At 34.4% G+C, this 19390-nt stretch overlaps 1 protein-coding gene across 2 annotated transcripts in view; it reads right to left on the bottom strand.

The window, feature by feature from the left end:
• Positions 1–4388: 4388 nt before the first annotated feature.
• The window catches only part of LOC128990606 (chloride intracellular channel exc-4-like), a 68022-nt gene continuing 53020 nt past the window's right edge, over positions 4389–19390 (bottom strand). Inside the window, exons 2-6 of one of the 2 annotated variants that reach the window (XM_054413074.1) lie at positions 15823–15965; positions 11584–11746; positions 9857–10031; positions 9065–9204; positions 4389–5502 (exon numbers count right to left, since the gene is read on the bottom strand). In XM_054413074.1, coding sequence (XP_054269049.1) covers positions 5416–5502; positions 9065–9204; positions 9857–10031; positions 11584–11746; positions 15823–15965 — 708 coding nt within the window. In that variant the 3' untranslated portion in view covers positions 4389–5415. The remainder of the gene's footprint in view (positions 5503–9064; positions 9205–9856; positions 10032–11583; positions 11747–15822; positions 15966–19390) is intronic. The other variant, XM_054413075.1, reaches the window with a different exon arrangement.

Genomic DNA, 19390 nt, shown 5'->3' with positions numbered 1-19390 from the left:
TTAATTTACAATTTACCACAGGTACAGATTTGCATACACAAAAAAGTAGTGTAGATCAGGTGTGAAGTCAGAACGATAACCAACAGTGCTACTGTACCTTACTATCATTGATCTCACTTGGGATTAAAGTAATTGAATTTAAATTGGAAATAAAAACTGAATGTTGATGTTATAAAGCAAACTTTGGCGGTAGTTTTATCAACCCCTCTTTGAATCTTTGAATCCTCAACTAACCACGAGTTTGCACAGACCTGCTTCAAAAGGTTCAATTCAGCCTATAGCAGTTTAACACAAGATAAAATCTCTCTTGTCAATTTAATCAAAACGTACAATAATCCTATCCTATTGATATATTTTACTGTATCACTCCTTAAGACTCCTAGCATACTCTAAACTAGAATACGATTCCGCGAGGTGAATAACTCGACAACAGTGATTTTGCCAAAAGAGGATTTATTACTAGTTCACCCATAGGTTAGGTCCGAGACGGCCTACAGCCTTCCGTTTACCAGGATAGCTTTGCCACTATCACCAATCAGGAAAGGACTAGCCCCACTGACAAGTATTTATAGGGATTTATTTATAATTTTGACCTTTACAAGAGGTTAAATGCTAATGCCTCAAACGTCAAATTTTGGTAACAAAACAACCATATCAAATTATTGTTGATCTACTGACTTTAGTCAGAAACTCGCACATTCTTTCCATAACCTAAGGTGAACTAAACGATTTCCCAACTGACAGTTGCGGGAAGGTGTATTAGAAATTTTGAAAATGTCAGCTAGTTATAGTAAAATGGGGGTGAATAAAGTAGTGTAGGCAGCTCTCTTAAGAGTCCTTGGAGGCTAGCGGCCTCGGACCATTTCAAAAAGCTGCTGAAGAGTTAATTGTCATACAAAAATAGTTTTTCAAACACCAAAGTGGTTATAATTATATCTAGTCCAGGCAAATTAGATCAAATATAGGGTGTGCTCCCCAAAAAATCGTCTAAAGCTGGAAAGTGTTTTAATACCTTTTGGGGGTCCCAAATAAGACGTCTGCTTAAGTTTTGGGAGTCGAAAAACTACGAAAATTTCACACTTTTTTCAGTTTTTCGCTTATAACTCCTAAATTACCAGTCCTAAGGAAAATGTTGTTCGAAGGTGTCTTTTAGTACATTTAATTTCGCGTCGATTGGTGTTAAATACGTCAAAATCGGCCGAGCCGTTTAGCCGCTGTATCTTTTCAAAGTTGGGGTAATTGCACCAACATGGCCAAAAGGTTGATTATTTGACCAGCTTTTGGCTTACAACTCCTAAACGACGCATGCTATACAAAAATGCACCTGTAGTTAGTTTGGGAAACACAAAATTCTGCGTATGTTTTTTTTTTATTAATCAATAACGGCAATTGATTGTTACCTACTTTGTATGGTCGCCATTTCATTGAAAAAAGTATTAAAGTTAAAGTTGGGAAATTTTACTAAAATTGGTAACAACATAGATCCTGTCCTTAAATGGATTATGAATTATTAGATGGTGGTTTATTCCATGATGGTAATCCAGAGGTTAATCTAATAAGGTGTGATGAGAGGAAGACCCCCTATGTAATTTTAAGTCTAATATTGTTCTCTGGGGTTCCGAAAATTCTAGGATTCATCCCAACCACCCATTATATACGATCTATCCCTGTATTCATCATTCAGTTTTTAACTTGCATTTTCTAACGCATGCTATAAAAAAATGTTCCTGTAGTTAGTTTGAAGAGCATAAACGCCTGGGTAGAATGTTTTCCAATTCATTAAGATCGGCTTCACCATTTAACCGCTATTGATTGTTAACACTAGATCAGATGCTTGATGTAGAAGAAAGCGTGATGCAGAAGAGTCGAAAATCTAACTATTCATGTAGCCTAAAACTACTCATGCTGTTTACTCCAATCAATGTAGATCTCACTGTGTTCTGACGGGTTACAACGCTTGGCGAAGTTGCAGAAGCAGGTTGGCCCTATACAGTACATGGTTGGGAACAGAAAATATCCAAATCAAGTGAGGGTTGGTCTCTTCTAGAAGACACTCAACTAATTTTGACTTTGATTCTAACAAAAGGGACTGCTCATCCACCAATCCTTTAGAGCTCATTTAAAAGTGTACTTAATTCAGAGAGATAGGTACGGTATGGAAAATTAACGCCAATAGGTTAACTCCCATCACTACGGTTAATCCACCGGTTCGAAAAGAACTTCTCAACTCCGTCTACCTATCTCGACGATCGTGTACATGTTAAAAAAGGTTTACATTATCTTGCTCCTTTTGAAATGCAGGGATATAATGCACTACTGTCTGAAAGACTTGCAAGGGGCACGATTATCTCAATTCGAAATCTGACGAAAAAGATGGTACCGAATGTCACCATTTGTGGCAAGACCAATAAGAGCAAAGAATGAATCCTTATTCTTGAGATTCCAATGATGAGAAGTAGAAAAGTTATATGGTAAAATCTACGTTAACTCCCAATAGTTTTTATTTAATAGGCTAAATACATAGTAAAACTATGTACATCTGTCCCATTATCATCTTTAGTTTATTAAGCTAAAAAATAACATTTTTGCTATATTTAATAAAATCTTTCTCGTTGTAATATCTTATTATATATTAGAATCGCTTAACACCATTTTGGAGTGTCCAGAGATGGGATCGTGTAAATGGGAGCTTAGGACGAATCCTAGAATTTTTGTAATCCCAGATAACAATATTAGATTTAAGATTACATAGGGGGTCTTGCTACCCTTATCTTCACACTTTCTTGGATAAACCACTCGATAATAACCATGGAATAAACCAATATCTAGTAATTCATAATCATAATTCTATGCCGAATTTTGTGTTTTCCAAACTAACTACAGGTGCATTTTTGTATAGCATGCGTCGTTTAGGAGTTAACTGTAAGCCGAAAACTGGTCAAATAAACAACCTTTTGGCCATGTTGATAAAAATATCCCAACTTTGAAAAGCTACAGCGGCTAAACGGCTCGGCCGATTTTGACGTATTTAACATCAATCGACGCGGAATTTAATGCACTAAAAGACACCTTTGAGGAAAATTTTCCTTAGGATTCGTTATTTAGGAGTTATAAGCGATAAACTGAAAAAAGTACAAAATTTTCATAGTTTTTCGACTCCCAAAACTTAAGCAGACGTCAAAATCCGTCGCAAACTCACAGGAGTCTCATTTGGGACCCCCAAAAGGTATTAAAACACTTTCCAGCTTTAGACGATTTTTTGGGGAGCATATGTCTAATTTGCCTGGGCTAATCAAGTAAACTATGAGATTAGAAATTTTCTTTCTTGTTTTGAATTGATTTCCAAGAGAGTCCATGGAAGCCAACAGCCACCTTCGATTTGCCCGCCATAAGAGCAATGTTAATTTAACTATTTTATTTTCAAACATCCACTGAAGAGTTATTAAAATTTTGCATCTAAAAATATTTTTTCAAATACCAAAGAGATGAACTAGTTGTTACCCATGGGCTTCACCCCGTTTGACTTCATAAGTATTAATAAAAATATTGATTGGTTAGGTTAAGCTGAAATAAACAAAACTTACTTACAGCTGAGGTATTTTTAACATTAGGTATATGGAAAGCAATTACGACCTTATAGGGCAATTTAAGAAATAATGGATAATTTTGCGCAAGGTTTCTCGTCATGACGAATATTTTAAGTATATGGTTTATGGGGGTGTAACTTGTAGTTTCCTAAAAAAGTTCATGGGTACTTTTGGCTTTATATATAGATATCTTAGTATACTGTGATATTAGAAATTTTCTTTGTGTTTTTTTAAGTTAGAACGTCTTGGCTCCAAGGACTGTTAAGACACTAGTAGAAGTTTTTATGCGATTGAAGCAAAATCATGAATAGAATATCTTCTTCTGTCTTGTAGAGATCATCATCGTCTTCCGCTGTCACGGAAATGGTGATATCTTTTCCCGCGATTGCCGAAAAATCATGAATATTTTCTCCGGTCTTGAAGACATCATCAATGTCTCCTACGTTCAAGGATAGAAATTTGTCCGCGATTGGAATGAGCGGTGACAGTCAGACTTCGGCCCCCCCGCACCGCAAAGTGTTATTTACGCCACTGGTATGACTGCACTGAACACAGTAGTGAGTGCATCTGAACCACCATTTTCAGATTTAGAAGTTATGATTTTACTCTGATGTCAGTTGAAATGGTGGCTTGATTGGGTTTCGCTTAGATAAAATGTTATGTCTTTTTTTCCAACCTTTTTGGCAACCGACCTCGCCGCAGCATGTTTAGTTTGGATATGCAAGACTACAGTCATTGGCTGGTTTCATAACTGCAGGAACACTATATTTTACAAGCAAAAAGGTAAAAAAGGACAGAGTATTACAATAAATCAAAATAAAATTTATTAAAATTTGACAGTACAATTAGCTTAAAATATATTCCTTCAAATTTAAATAAACTGTACTTTGTGAAAAATACACAAATAAAAATAATCTTAAATAATAATAAATTATTGCCATTTAATGATTAAACATACCTTAATTAATGCATCAGGCAATAACAAATGTAAATTTAAATAGCATTGACAACCTGCAACTGAGGAACAAAACTAAAAAAGACCCTGTTAAAAATTTAAAAATTAACAAATAGTTCATTTTAAGTTTTGCCTTAGTTTTAGCTAGTTATCTAAAATTGTAGAAAATGTTTTAATTTACAGGCTTTACAAAATATGATTTGAACAAAAGTTGCAGTGGCAGGTTTTGAAATATTTACAAGGACAGAGACTGAAGATACAAAGCGGTGCTGATTAACAAAAAAACTATATAGTTAGTGTTCGTAACAAGAATTAACGGTGCAGCCAACCCAGTAACAAGAAACTTAACTTGGCCATGCCTATTTACACCGCATGAAAACAGCGTTATGGCTTTGCTTAAACTAAATTTTCACTATACAAAGTTTTGTGAAAGTTGCCGGTAACAGATTTTTAGTTCACAAAAATGTTGCCTTCATTATCACTGCAGAATGGCAAACACTGTACAACAGTATAGCCCTGTGTTGGACATTATTACAAAATTAATGATTAATCTGAACTACAACTGAAACTGGTCGACATTTTCTAATCAGACTTTTCAATGAGGAGTACAAAAAAAGGCCACTTGAATAATGCACATAGTCACATAAAGTCTTACAATAAATAAGCTTTGTGTTGTCAAACAACACTTTAACTTCTGCCGGCACGCTTTTGAAAATCATTAATAAACCGTGGCAATAAATAGTATTGAAATATCAATAATAAAGCTTTTTCTATAACCTAAAACAAAATATGACATAAATATAATCTACTCAAGAATGTAAGTAATGAAATGTTGGTCTGCAGTAACAATGCCCGTTGCGGCTCGCAGTGATGTTAGTCTTCTCCGGACACCTCGATGGGGATGGAAGTGGTGAATGTTGGGGTCTCCAACTCCTCATGTTTCTTCATCTTCATACCCTGCTGAAAAAGCATTACATTATTATTTATCTTGCTCTAACATGGTAGCTGAAAGCCAACTTTGTCAATAGTATCAGAACAATAATAGGAAGTCTAAATCCCAAAATAAGTACTAATATTTTGGGACTTTCGATCTTTGGTCACCTCATATCAAACATTTATTTTTATTGGAACAAATATCTGTACCACTACTATATACAGGGTGTCACAAAAAAGTGTGATGGGATATACAGGACCTAATTCTATATGCAAAAATAAGTCAAAAATGAAGAATAAAATTTTTTGGATTTCGGCTTAGTTTAGCCGTAATCCGCCATTTTGTTTTTTGGGGAAAATATTTATTATTTCAAAATCCCTTTCAGATATTTTTACGAAACTTATATAAAATTGCTTATTATAACTTGGCAAAATTGTTTACACTATAGTAAGTAACATATAAAAAAAAATATTATTTTAACTTTCCAAATTTCAAAATGGCGGCCGTTTGAATTTTTTAATGACAAATTTAATGAAAACCGGTACCTAAATCAAAGTTTTGTAAGACACAAAAGTTTTAGTATTTATTATGACAAATCCAACAAAACAAAAATGAATAAAATTGGTTAATAAATAAAGAAGCTGTGTTTATTTTAGTAATTTAGACTGAAATTATTAATATTTAAATGTATTAAATGTAATGTAATAGTTTATGTAACGTATTAAGTAATTTCAGTCTAAATTACTAAAATAAATACAGCTTCTTTATTTATGAACCGATTTTATTCATTTTTGTTTTGTTGGATTTGTCATAATAAATACTAAAACTTTTGTGTCTTACAAAATTTTGATTTAGGTACCGGTTTTCATGAAATTTGGCATTAAAAAATTCAAACGGCCGCCATTTTGAAATTTGGAAAGTTAAAAAATTATTTTTTTTTATAAATGTTACTTACTATAGTGTAAACAATTTTGCCAAGTTTCGTAAAAATATCTCAAAGGTATTTTAAAATAATAAATATTTTCCCAAAAAAACAAAATGGCGGATTACGGCTAAACTTAGCCGAAATCCAAAAAAATTGATTCTTCATTTTTGACTTATTTTTGCATGTAGAATTAGGTCCTGTATAGCCCATCACACTTTCTTGTGACACCCTGTATAAACATAAACTACATAATACAGTAGACTCCCTCTTATCCGGACACATTTTAACTGGACTACACTCGGCAGAAATGACATCTCTTTAACCGGACAATTTTTAACAGCACATCGGTTTAACCGGACTAGATCGGCAGGAATTGGGTGGTACTAAAACGACTGTTATCGTGTGAAAGATTTGAGACCAGTGATCATGTGTCTAAATACAATACTCTCCTAAATTTAAGTCAAATATTTGGGTTACATAACAAGTTTTTGGGGACTTTGGTTTAACTGGAAAAACCGTTATCCGGACTGGCCTCGGTCCCGAGGAGTCCGTATAAGAGGGAGTCTACTGTACGTATATTGTTGGCTTAGATGAGGGCTTTGCTCCTTTAAATATGTAATGAAATACATTGATTTTTGACAACTAAACATTAGATTAGTAAATAAATCAGTTGTGTTACATCTTAGGAACTTTGAAAGTTGCAACAGTTATACAAGAGTGTTCTATGAAAATGCAGACACTTTTTGATATCTCTGATAACAGGGTGTCAGAAGTTACTACCATACAAAATATCACATTTTTTAGAGTTCTTTTTGGTCAATTTAAGGGTTATTTAAAGTTAAAAAAGGGGGTTTCTCTTTGTTGACCCACAATCACAAAATTTCTCATTTTCTCTCTAGACCATTTTAAAGAGCTTAAAAACAAATATTTTTTTTATGTGGTAATTAGTTACCCACAAATAAAATTTAAAAAAATATAAATTTAAAATTCTCATGTTATTTTTATGGAAATTATTAAATTGTTATCTGTTGTCACTTGCTTGTTAATATTTTTATCAAACTTGGGTCAATTTTGTTGTACTAAGCTCTTAATATTTTACTAAAAACACACTTTAAGTTACAAAACATTGAAATAAATAGCAATCCGAGAGGCTAGCATCCCAACACAAATCATGTCATTTTCGGCTCAAAGTGGGACGCCAGCCTCCTAGTATAATCATAGCCTTAGCATTACATAGCAGTATAATATATCATAGCACTAGCTGAGTACCCGTCCTTCGTACGGGGTTGGTATACAATGCTTATTGTTAGGGATGGTCAAGTCTCGAAATTTCGGGAAATTTTCGGGAAATTTTTAATCTTGTTACACGAGACAAGATTTCTTTTTGGCCGAGATTTTTATCGAGACGAGAATAAAAAAAAAAAAAAAATTAAAAATTAAAAACGCCTGCAGAAAGTCAATGCAATACCCGCAATCATAGACTAAAAGAATGAAATATAGACTGTCAGCCGTGCTGCGGTTACCATAGTTACCATAAGTTCCGGCGCACACCGCTGTAGTTTACGTAGCGCGTACGCTGTAACTACCGTGGCGATCCCAGCGGTGTGCGCCAGAATCAATGGTAACCGCAGCACAGCTGACGGTCTATATTTAATTCTTTTTGTCTATGCCGCAATACAGGAGCGTGTTGTAGTTGCGTTTCCTTTGCGAAGGCGTTCTTATTGAATTAATTCTTTAAATGTAAATATTACTTTAATTATTTAAATATTATTACTTTGATAACATTTGAGAAGTTTTGTTAAGTGTAAGCAGTGTGAGGAATGTTTTATTACTATAAAAAGTCAAAACAAGTAACTATTTTATAAAAATTAATATTGCTTTTATTTTATGATTTATTTTATTTTAGGATAAGTTGAACTCTATCCTAACTGATATCACTATGTTTTCTAATCGTAGGCATTTTTAATAAGTTAGGCGTGATTAATAAAAAAATGTTATACTGATGTTTTTTAATAAAATATTGTAAATATTCTTGCCTATTATCATTATTTTTGTATTTAAACAGTCATCTAACAATGTTACAAAATCAGGTAAAAATTTTGAACGTGTATTTCCTGTTGTGTATGAGAAGGGAAATCCCGTCTCGATCTCGTCTCAAAATTTTATGAGAAATAAAAAATCTCGTCTCGTCTCGTCTCGAACTAAAAATCCAATCTCCTCCATCCCTACTTATTGTTGTTAAATACTCATGCTTTGCATTTGCAATGAGAGAGGACACGTTTTGAGAAAATTTGGTTTACTATAATCTACGGTATAGAATATCTACCATAGCCATAATGTTCTACCACTTCACCTAAACAATAGAAAGAAGTAAAGTTCTCACACTCAGGTTTTAACACTACCAACATGTCAAACTAAATTGACAAGAATGCAGCAATAAGCTACAACCGATTAAAACAATTGGTACATAATTTTGATACATGTAATTGCTTACTGAAGTATACAACAGCTGATTTTTACTCCCTAGGAAGAAAAAGAGGTACTTTAGACCTGCAACGCATGTATTAAAAAACCTGTTTTTGCTGATGTATAAGGAAAATATCTTCACAAATAATTGTGATAGGCTTAATTGGAAACATGGAATATATGCAACACAAGTGTACCTGCTGCAGCTTGTAGTGGTTGATGATGTCCTGGTCAGCTGGACAACTCTGGGTGAAGGCGTCAAGTTGGTACATGTGGTACATGTAACGCCATAAGTGCTTCAGATGCGACGGGATCTCAAAGTCACTGAAGTACTTGCCTAGAACACTTGCTTATTGTAACAAACTATAGGGAAACTGTCTACTTGTTAGATATTTGAAAAACACTACCTATAAAACTAGGGTCAACAGGGAAATACCTATTGACAGCTGCGATCTGAATCACGGCGTCGACAGAATCAGGAGGGGTGGCAACCCTGGAATACTCAAACAAAATCACTCAACAGCTGTTTTGTGAATTATATACTATAGGTTAGCCGGTTAGAAAGTGTCCTCCTTGTAGCATTGGTGCGAGAGAGAGATACCGAGCTGTGGGAGTGAGACGGACTATGGCTCTTCCCCCACTGCGCTGCCGCCCCACCCCCAACCTTCACGAAAACAGCTAAACAAATTAAATTTTACAGTTAATCAAAATGTAAACAATTATGTTCTTCATAACTTGAGAAAAATAGGTCCTGCAAAAAATATTGTATTGCCTAAATCGCATCAATATTTGAGCATCATGAAATGTTATTATTATATCAATGTGTAAGCAGTTTTATTTGGTAACACAGGATTCCAACTCCCACAACACCGGGGCGGCGTCGTGTCGGTGTCGTGCAGTGTGAAAACGGCCATTGGTGGAGAGGTTAGCACATATTTGACACTTCTGGCAGATGTTCAATGATAACTAGTTTTATCGTGTTGCTGTACCTGCTACCCTGATGTGCTGCAGTCTGGGCATGAGCTCACAGTCAAAGCAGCACATGGTGTCCCCCGTGAGGAACCTCGTGGCCTTCTGTCCCAGATGGTCGTTGATCTTGCGCAGGTGGGACAGCAGACTGTTGGTGCTCGTGTCGTCCTTCTTCAGTAGCATTAGTTTCAATTTCTGACAAAACAATACATCCCATTAGACATTTCAACTATCAGCATTAAGAACTCCATGAAATAGTTTTTTTTTGCTCTGGAGGAAGTACACTTTCCTATACTAAAATTGCATAGATGTCTGAAACATTTGTCCATCGTCTATTGGGAGAAACACCCTTTCCAATACTGAAACTGGATGACGTCTGAGAGGAACAGAGTTTTTAAAATATTTTATTTGAATAAAGCAGCCTGCCCATTCCTATACTCTAAGCAGCAATAATTTCTAAACTAACAATCACTTGATTTCAGTTGAAATCAAAGGTTTAACTACTGTTACTATATGATTACACTTTTTCAGATAACCGTTGCAAGTTTCCAATCTAAATGCTTGTCTCTAGAACATCTAGGTGATGTTAGGACATTGTAAGTCACTTAGGCAAGCCAGTGGTGACTCCAGAGATAAGATAGTGCAGGCTAGAACCAGAAATGTAAGCCAATCAACCATAGCAGCCAAAGACACTGAGCTATGTGGCTGTGAAAAATCTTACAGCTATTTTAAGTGTACAGTATTCTAATTCTAACGAACTGAAGCCACAAATCTTACAAATATGCCTTTTACATTTTTGGTTGCTCACACATTATGCATAGGCCTACCAGCTCTGGATACAATAACATAAATATTAAAGAATATTATGTTATAAAAGTAACCTTTCAAAAAGACTTGTACTGTAGAAATACATATAATAATTATAATACAATACCCAGTCAAGTTATCCAAATTTGAGATATCAGGATAACAACCTACACGTTTCGCAGTAAATAAGCATCGCCGGGGTTACAAAACAAACATTAAATTGACATTGATCACACGACAAGACGGTCCCGCTGCAGGTAATGGACTCAAAAGAACCTGGATGGTCTCATATCATACTGACCCCAGCTGCTTGTATGATTATAATAGTTTTGATGGCGCATCTATCTAGAGTCTTTATGACTATCACCAAAATATTGTTGCTAAAACTTAATTTATGGTAGCAGATTTAACAGCCAAATCACTTTTAATGCTCAATTATTTACACGGAACCCTTAGAAAAGCCATTCAAAAACATTGAATTTTGATTGAATGGATGTGTTTATTTCTGAAAGATTACAACAACAATACATAAGCCCTTATCTTCCTAGCCAACAGAAAATAAAAACCAATAAAAATCTCACTGCAGTTGTCATTAAATGTTGATAGAGGGATACATTCCAATCCCTATTAATTATTAAATCTATATCCAGTATCATTGGGTGGAAATCAATTCTTGATTTCTACCAATACGTAAACATTTGAACTAACCGATGTTAAGGGATAGCTTATTCTAAACTAAAGCCTACAAATGAAAAATCACAGTTCAGTACAAAAAAATTAAGGAGAAAACCAAATTTCGAGAAAGTGCAATCAAGGGTGAGCCACTCTTAAAATTCGTGTTCATAAAAATGTATGTATTTAAATGATAAGATTGCTACAGCCACAGCTGGTCCATATAGATGGGACGTCTACTTTAGTATCCAAATGTACTTTTACTTACACTGTACAGATTCTCAATGAGTGTTGCGACTTCCTTGTCCTGCACAAACAGATTATGTCCGCCAGGGACGTTCTTCATAATGTGTCGTTCAATCTTCTCGTTCTCCAGAACTGCTAACCCATTGTCAATCAGAATGGGTGGAGGCGTTGCTTCAAAATTTGTTCTGTCAATCATATACAAACTCTTTAAAAAATGAAAAATTAAGATATTTATAACTAACAGAGAAATTTGTTGGCAAGAACTGGTTAGTTCCTAACCAAATTCTAAGTTTAAAAAATCACAAGATAGTTCATCAAGATAGTTTATTATTTCAATTCTGGATAGCCTATGATAAACAAAGGATTGGCCTGTCCTTTATTTCTGCCGCTCGACTGAGTTCTCGCTAAAGAGGCAACAGAGACCATTAACGAAAAATAATTTTTCGTAATATTATAAATACAAATAAAAAATGCAATACTGTACTGTAGTTTATCCAAAACATGTGTGTTAATTTGGTACCGATGTTTAAATACTTTTATTCACAACGATCAAACATGTAAACACGAATAAAATGTGTAAATTTTGACTGAGCATGAAATTTTTTAATGAAATTAACAGAAATGTTAAGAGAAACCTTGTACTGTTATGGTAGTATTTGTTATATAAATGGTATGTTACGTTACTACTCCGGTAAACATATTTATTAAATTACACAATTATTAAATAGCAACCCAGCAGACGCACAGGCAGCACCTGCCTATGTCTGCTGAATTTCATAAAATCGTCAAATTAATTAATACAGAAATGTTCTTTTTTATTCTTAGCCTTAGTTTATATTTTGTATGATTATATTTTGTATTAAAAAGTATGTTTCTTTCTGTATACATTATGTGGAAATAAACGTATATTTCATTCATTCATTCATACATTTTCGATGAGTGACGAACAATATTTTTTGCCATACTACTACTAACCTAACAATAAGAAAAACTATACACATCTGTTATAATTTCCCACTGACTAAAGGAATCAATAATCACTACTCATAACTTCAAAGAGAGGTTATGTTTTCATTTATTAATTGGTTGAGTTATTTCCAATTATAATCAGCTGGTGTCCATTAAAAATTCTTTACAGTACAGTAGTATGTAATGAAACCATTTGATAAGCAGGCAGAACAGCTGTTTTCCGGACCAATTTCATGAATGAAAAGTCTTAGTCTATAAAAACAGTGTAGTATGGCAAAAAGAAAATTACTTTTTGCTCCAGTAGCTGCACTGGTGAAAAATACTTTTCTTAGGACTATGGACTAAAGACATGTTTACAAGAGGCTAATTGGAGGGCAGGTTAACTTGCCTCAGGTAATTTGAAAAACATTAGAGGCAAGTAATCTGACCCATAAAATGCCTGTTCTACTGGCCTTGTGTCAACACGGCTTTTAACCCCTTGGATCCATAGGCTGTCTAGGACTAAAACAGCAAGTTTGTTTAGCAACACCAGTTTAGAGGTTATAGAAGTTGTTCTTTTATAATAAAAAGGAAATAGAATCACATAGCTAACAACACTAAATACTTGATCTATGTTTTAAATGTAATGACAAGTACAATCAACTAGTGCAAGATTAAGCCGTAAGATAATATGGGGAGCGTATTTTTAGCCGGGACCAAAAGACGCTCCGGGTCATGTTTATTTTTCTGTCGCCGGTGTCACACTTGTCCCCGCGACAAAGTCGCCAAGTGTGACCCAAGCCTAAGCTAAGCTATTTGGTAAGCAACAAGCTTAACTATTTGAGCCCCTAAAGATCGATAAATTCGAGTAACGAGGATAAAACCTTGATTTTCAACAGGTAAACCTGGTACTTTGCGTTTTCCAGCGTTGTAATTGCGGACTGTTAGGTCCAAGACGTCTACGGCCAGGAGAGGCATTGCTGATTGAGGGTTTGAACTGTCTCTGTCAGCTCTGGTGTACAATTAATGAGGAGTTCACCCGACTCTGTGGCAAAGATTGGTAGGAGAGGGCCACCTGGTGCAAGGATAGCTCGGGATAGTCGATGAGATGGGTGGATTGTTTTTGTGTTCCACAACTTATCAGCATCTTTTTAATTTTCTATACTGCATGTGTCCACCAAATGCTTTATAGGGTTTGTGAATTTATAAGATGAGGAAAATATGCATAACTAAACTGATAAAGAATCCCTAGGCTCAAAGGATATAAACAGCTAAAGGGGACAAATTGGTTATAAAAATCCAATTAATAACATTCCTGCATCTGGTTTTATTTTGGTATTTCACAATGGTTGCAGGTTGGGAGCTAAAACAAGGTAGAGCTAGCAATAAAGTAGTTAGTTAAAAAAATATATTTTACAACCTACGTCATAGAAAATAGCGAAGATCAACTTCCCACAGGCACAATAGTCATAAAAGGAAAATGTGATGTAACATGTACATAGTTTAGCCTTGGAAGAAGGCTGTTTTAATTAAACCTGTTTTGATTAAAATGTCTTACGGAAACAAGTAGCACATAGGCTAGACATGAAGTAAAGATATAGGCGCAATCAGGTACATCATTGACTATATTAGTCTAAACTAATAGCATGTAATAGTAAGCCAAAGAAATTAGTAGTTATCTAACCATCCCCAGAAAAGACTTTTACTGTGTATTCACTTTTCTTCACACAATTCCCAAAAATATTACACTCAACATCTAACTGAGTATAAAATAAAGAAGCAAGTTTGGTCTTTTACATATATTAGATAAGCTAATGGGAAAATGTAAATTTTTTAATTTATTATTTGAATTTATAATTTACAACAATTGTTTACACGTTTGAGCTTCAAGCATCTTTATGATCCTACTCTTGACCATGCTTCACATTATACAAGGGAAAATCATACATCAAATAAATAAGTCTGCAGCAAACCTGCAGACTAAGCAAATTTCCATTTGCCTAATTTGATTTACACTAAAATGCCTCCAAATATCACATCTATTCCCTATTTAAATAGAATTAGTTTAGTGAGTACTTAGGTTTGCTGTAACAGGGAGGGTAAAAAAGTGTTTTTTATTGTAAAATGTTAATAGTTAGTAAAAAATGAATGTATTTTCAAAATTTTATCAAATTACTAGCTGTTGTACCCGTGCTTTGCAACGGGAAGAGGACACAAAATAGAAACATTTTAATCTTTACATCTGTTACTTATAATAGATAACACATCCGCCAACGCTTTTAGAAACAAAATTCAACTTTTATAGCCTTAATAGAAAAGTTTAAGTTATGGCTTTTAAATCTGGTAAGAAGTGGATACCACCATTTTGGTTTTGATTAATTTTAAATCTTGTGTAGGCTGATATGAGAAAAACTGACAAAATCTTTGAGTAAAACTTGGCATACATGATTTACCTTCATCTCCCTTAGTTGCATATCTTTTAATTTATTATTGACATTTTAAATTTCAATTTTGAAGTTGAAAAAATACTAATTACTGTGTTAAATTTAAATGAACATTTTTTTAAATATCAACTCTTTTTTATATTAAATCACAAATCCTTCCATCTTCAGTTTCTTCACTCACAATAAATCATTAGCAAAACTAAGTCAGCTGTTATAAACTTTAGGAATATTGCTGTTATCAATAGTCTTTTGAAATATTAATTTGTTTCTTTTTTAAGCTCTACTAAATGGTTTGGAAAGAAATTGTTAAATTTTGTGTTTCAGCGTCAAAAATGTGAAAAACCTATTTCACTCCCATAAAACCGCCGTTCCCATAGTGCGATCATGCTGGTTTGCAAACTCGTTAGAATAAATGTTGGTTTACACGTTAATACCAAATTTCATAATTTTTTCTCGAGTTATCGTGCTAACGGACACACATATATAAAAATTTGAACGGATGGTGTTTTTGGCCTCTAGAGACCTCAAAACAAAAAAGTAAATCAGTCCCGGGTCCAGGTCTTACCATGAGTACTACGGTAATGGGAAATTCGCTAAAAACAAACAGATTATTTTGCTGCACATGATTGTTTGAAAGAAATAAAATAACAAAATTATTTGATTTATTTTAAAGAGAAACATTGATGACTACTTATGAAAACAAAACAAATTGTGAATATTTTGTTTAGCTGTAAAAGTAAACCATCTATCATTTCTAATTGCTTAACACTGTAGTTTTATTTCTTATCCATCGTTTTGCTTAGCATTCAAATATATTGTTGAGGTCTCAATTATAAGTGATGATGGTGGAGTGACGAGACCTGTCTCACCTAAAGTCCGGCGGAGGTTTCTGCATGTCCACTGTGGTCACTTTGAGACTGATGGTCTTGAGCTCTGCCAGCAGGTAGAGGTCCATGAAGTACTCCTGGCAGAACAGACAAGCTCCCTTCCTGCGACCGTCTATTGTACTGGCCTGCAACACACATACAACATGTAATTATTACCTCAGATAACTGATCAGTAAGGTACAAGTAAACAGGTTTATGGGACTATACAATGCTTTCATCTGTAGTACGTTATGCCGGAAATATACTTGTGACGAGCAAGGAAGAGCCCCCGCAGCGAACACTGTGTGAAAGCACCTATCGCACAGGGCACAGTGTCTTTCTCCACTGTGATAGTTGTAGTAGGTACGTGAGGGCGAGGGGGAACTGTGTTGGACTTTACCCTAGACACCAGTGACTAGTAATATACACAAGCAATTAGTGCTATACACCCGTTAATTGTTGAATGTTTCCTCTGTACCTTACTTCTCTGTTATTATTAAAAACTAAAATGAAGGTACCCTATATATATATAGGTATATGTTTTGGGTATTTCAACCCTAAAACGAGCGAAGGATGATCGTACTATGAATGCCTCATGTAGCTTTGTCACTGACTAAGAACAGCTGTTTCTTTGGATTGAAAAATGTACTAAAGGTCAGCTGGGCTAAGTTTTTAATCATCAAATGCTGCTAATTTTCTCAGTATTGATCCAGCTACATTTTAATTACCAGGCGATAACTATAACTATTAGTACACATAGAAACAATTAGGTTTCCATGATGTTATGTAGGAATTATCAAAAAGCTACTGACAGAATCAGACCAGTCATAAATTAGTCTAGCTAATAACCAATCTACTACCCAGCTATATTGTGTTATGATACACATAACAATGAAACAACTGAAAGGTTTGTAGGTGTAAAATTATTAGTTTTCTTTTGTACTAATGCTGATTACAAATTGTGTTGGAGCAAGTGATATAAATTGTTTATTAACTTTGTTAGACATATGAGTGATTTACTAGTGTTTAAGTGTCTAATATTAACTAAACTATTAGGGTATTCTTAAATTGCATAATCTAATAACACTGATTTAACCAAATAAAACCATGATCAATTACAGACCAAAAGTTTTGAAAATATTCCCCACATAATTTAATTATCTTGGAAAATTATAAGACTCTTAATAATATTGTCTAGAAATGCTAACCTATGTGCTTGGCACTATAACAAAATGAATATAGAATTTCGTTATTAATTCTTTAACCAAGTCTTGATACTAGGAAAGCCATGTGAATCATATGATTGAGCCATTGCCATACTGGGGATCCCAACAATACCACTTAACTCAGCAGCTCTCAATCAATACATTCAACTTCATGGGGAAACACAATTGTTCAATCCATTGTTGAACTAACATTTTTTGTTTCACCTATTTTATGTTTGTTTGCTGTGAGAACTTATAAGTATTTGTAATATCAAATGCCTATTGCTCAAAAATAGTTATAATGTACTATACAACGCTTGGGATTAAACTTTTGAAAGATGATATCACCGTTTACAAGTTACTTGTGTAAAATGTACCTAAAAGTGAGATAAAACTCACTTTTATCAGTAAATATACTATTTCTCCTACCTAAAGCGAGGCTAAGCCATCTTTTAAAATTATTAAGAATGCACAACTCTAGGTAGGTAGGAAGCAATTAACTGGTTAAAGATGTAAGCGAGCAAAACTCTTTTATCAGTAAAGATTTTCTTCGATGTAATGCAAAGGCTAAAGATATTTTCTTCACGACTGTATTCAAGAAGGTGGAACACTTAAAGAGAACCTATAGTTAGTTTATAATATATATTTTAGTACACAAACGATCAGTATTGTTTATGAGAGGACGAAGAGAGTGAAAGTAGTCGAGCCGGTGTTCTTGGTCCTTCAATACAACACTGTGAATGTCATCGGCGCACTGTTCATGACCTAGTACCCTACTGTATATGCATACATTACACAGTAACTAGACAAAACACTAAGACACTCACTTCTTTGAACTAAAGAGTTACGTTTCCATCTGTTAAATGTAGAATGCAGCTAGATGGATCCCTTTTATTTCCAGCTTTTTCTTTAACTTTAAACTATTTTTTGTGGTTAGGTTAGGTTAGGAAGATTTTGTTATTTAAACTAATTAAAATCTTTTGAAAGTCAATTTTTAGGTGTGGTCGGTATAATACGTACCCAAATGTGATTATATCGGAAATTTATCATTGGACCTTTTCTGTTCTGCTTAACAACTAGCTTGTATACGTCAACAATATAGCTTAGATAGAGCACATAAGTCATCCACTAATCTTCGTCTACTACTCTCATTATCGTGTTAAGCGTTCGCAATAATAACAAAGTGATCTATACTCGATCACAAATACATTCTGTAGATGAAGATGCAGAAGGTTTGAAAATCCACCAAGATATCGATCCGGATAAAATGCTTGTAAAAACTCCACTCGACGAATCAGATAAATATACAGTCTAGAGAACCACAGTGGTTTCTACGTCAACCGTAAATCGTGTCATCAGCAATATTGATTAAGACAGCCTAGCCACTGAGGACGCCTCGTCAAAGCGGGCGAAACGTTTGGCAGCTATCTCCAACTGAAGACGCATTTGAAGTCGAAAAAACAATAACCAACAAATTAAAAAAATGATGATCCAGAGTTCAGCAGTACAGTCCCGGTCAGTGATGGCGTGGACTGTACAGAGGAAGACCAGGATACCGGCTGTGATGAGTCACCGTGACGTCACCAGAGCCACTAGGTCAAGGCATTGCAGCTGCCATCGACTACGTACATCAACTCAAAATAGATCTTCACTTTATGTGCAACACCCAACATTATGAAGACTGTAGTAGGTCTCCCACTAACAGTAGTCAGAGATAGCATAGTAGGACGAGGCTCTCATTGCGATATCTTCTTTGAGTTATTAAGTATTTAAGTTTTTCAAAACACGTGTTTGAAAACATGCTGTACTTTACAATTAGTTGCCCTAAACAATAAACATGTTGTGTATATGATAAAGATGTTTTAAAATAGTACCACAACACTATGTCCATAGCTCAGTTAAACTAAGTTACCTATATATACTTATTTTTCGAATACATGCTTTAACTCCTACTGTAATGGTCTGATTTATTTCTGGACAGTATTTCTGAAATTACTCCACAATATCTGAACCGTTTACTGTGCTCATTAGGTAAAGACAAGTCGTGGAATGATTGATAACAATGCAAATTTAAAGTCGATTATTAACTAGCTGTCTTAGTCATGCTTTACTGTGGCATATTGGGTACATAAGAGCAAAGTGTGGCATAAAAATGTCTGCTTATTTTGTTTATTTAACCACGGAACAAATCAAATCAAATTCAATTCTTTCGCTTTTCAGTTAAAATTAGACGCCTTAATTTATTACAAGACACAAACACAAAATTGAGTTTAAGGATTGAACGAACCTGTTAAAATTTGCCTTCCCATTAACTATGTATTCAAACCTAAACACATTCTCTCTTTCGCGTTCTCACTTGTTTTTGA

Source organism: Macrosteles quadrilineatus, unplaced genomic scaffold (assembly GCF_028750875.1).
Source record: "Macrosteles quadrilineatus isolate MER2022 unplaced genomic scaffold, UCM_ALF_1.0 Scaffold_3__2_contigs__length_128488019, whole genome shotgun sequence".
Lineage (NCBI taxonomy): Eukaryota > Metazoa > Arthropoda > Insecta > Hemiptera > Cicadellidae > Macrosteles > Macrosteles quadrilineatus.
This window is presented reverse-complemented; position numbering and strand designations above follow the sequence as displayed.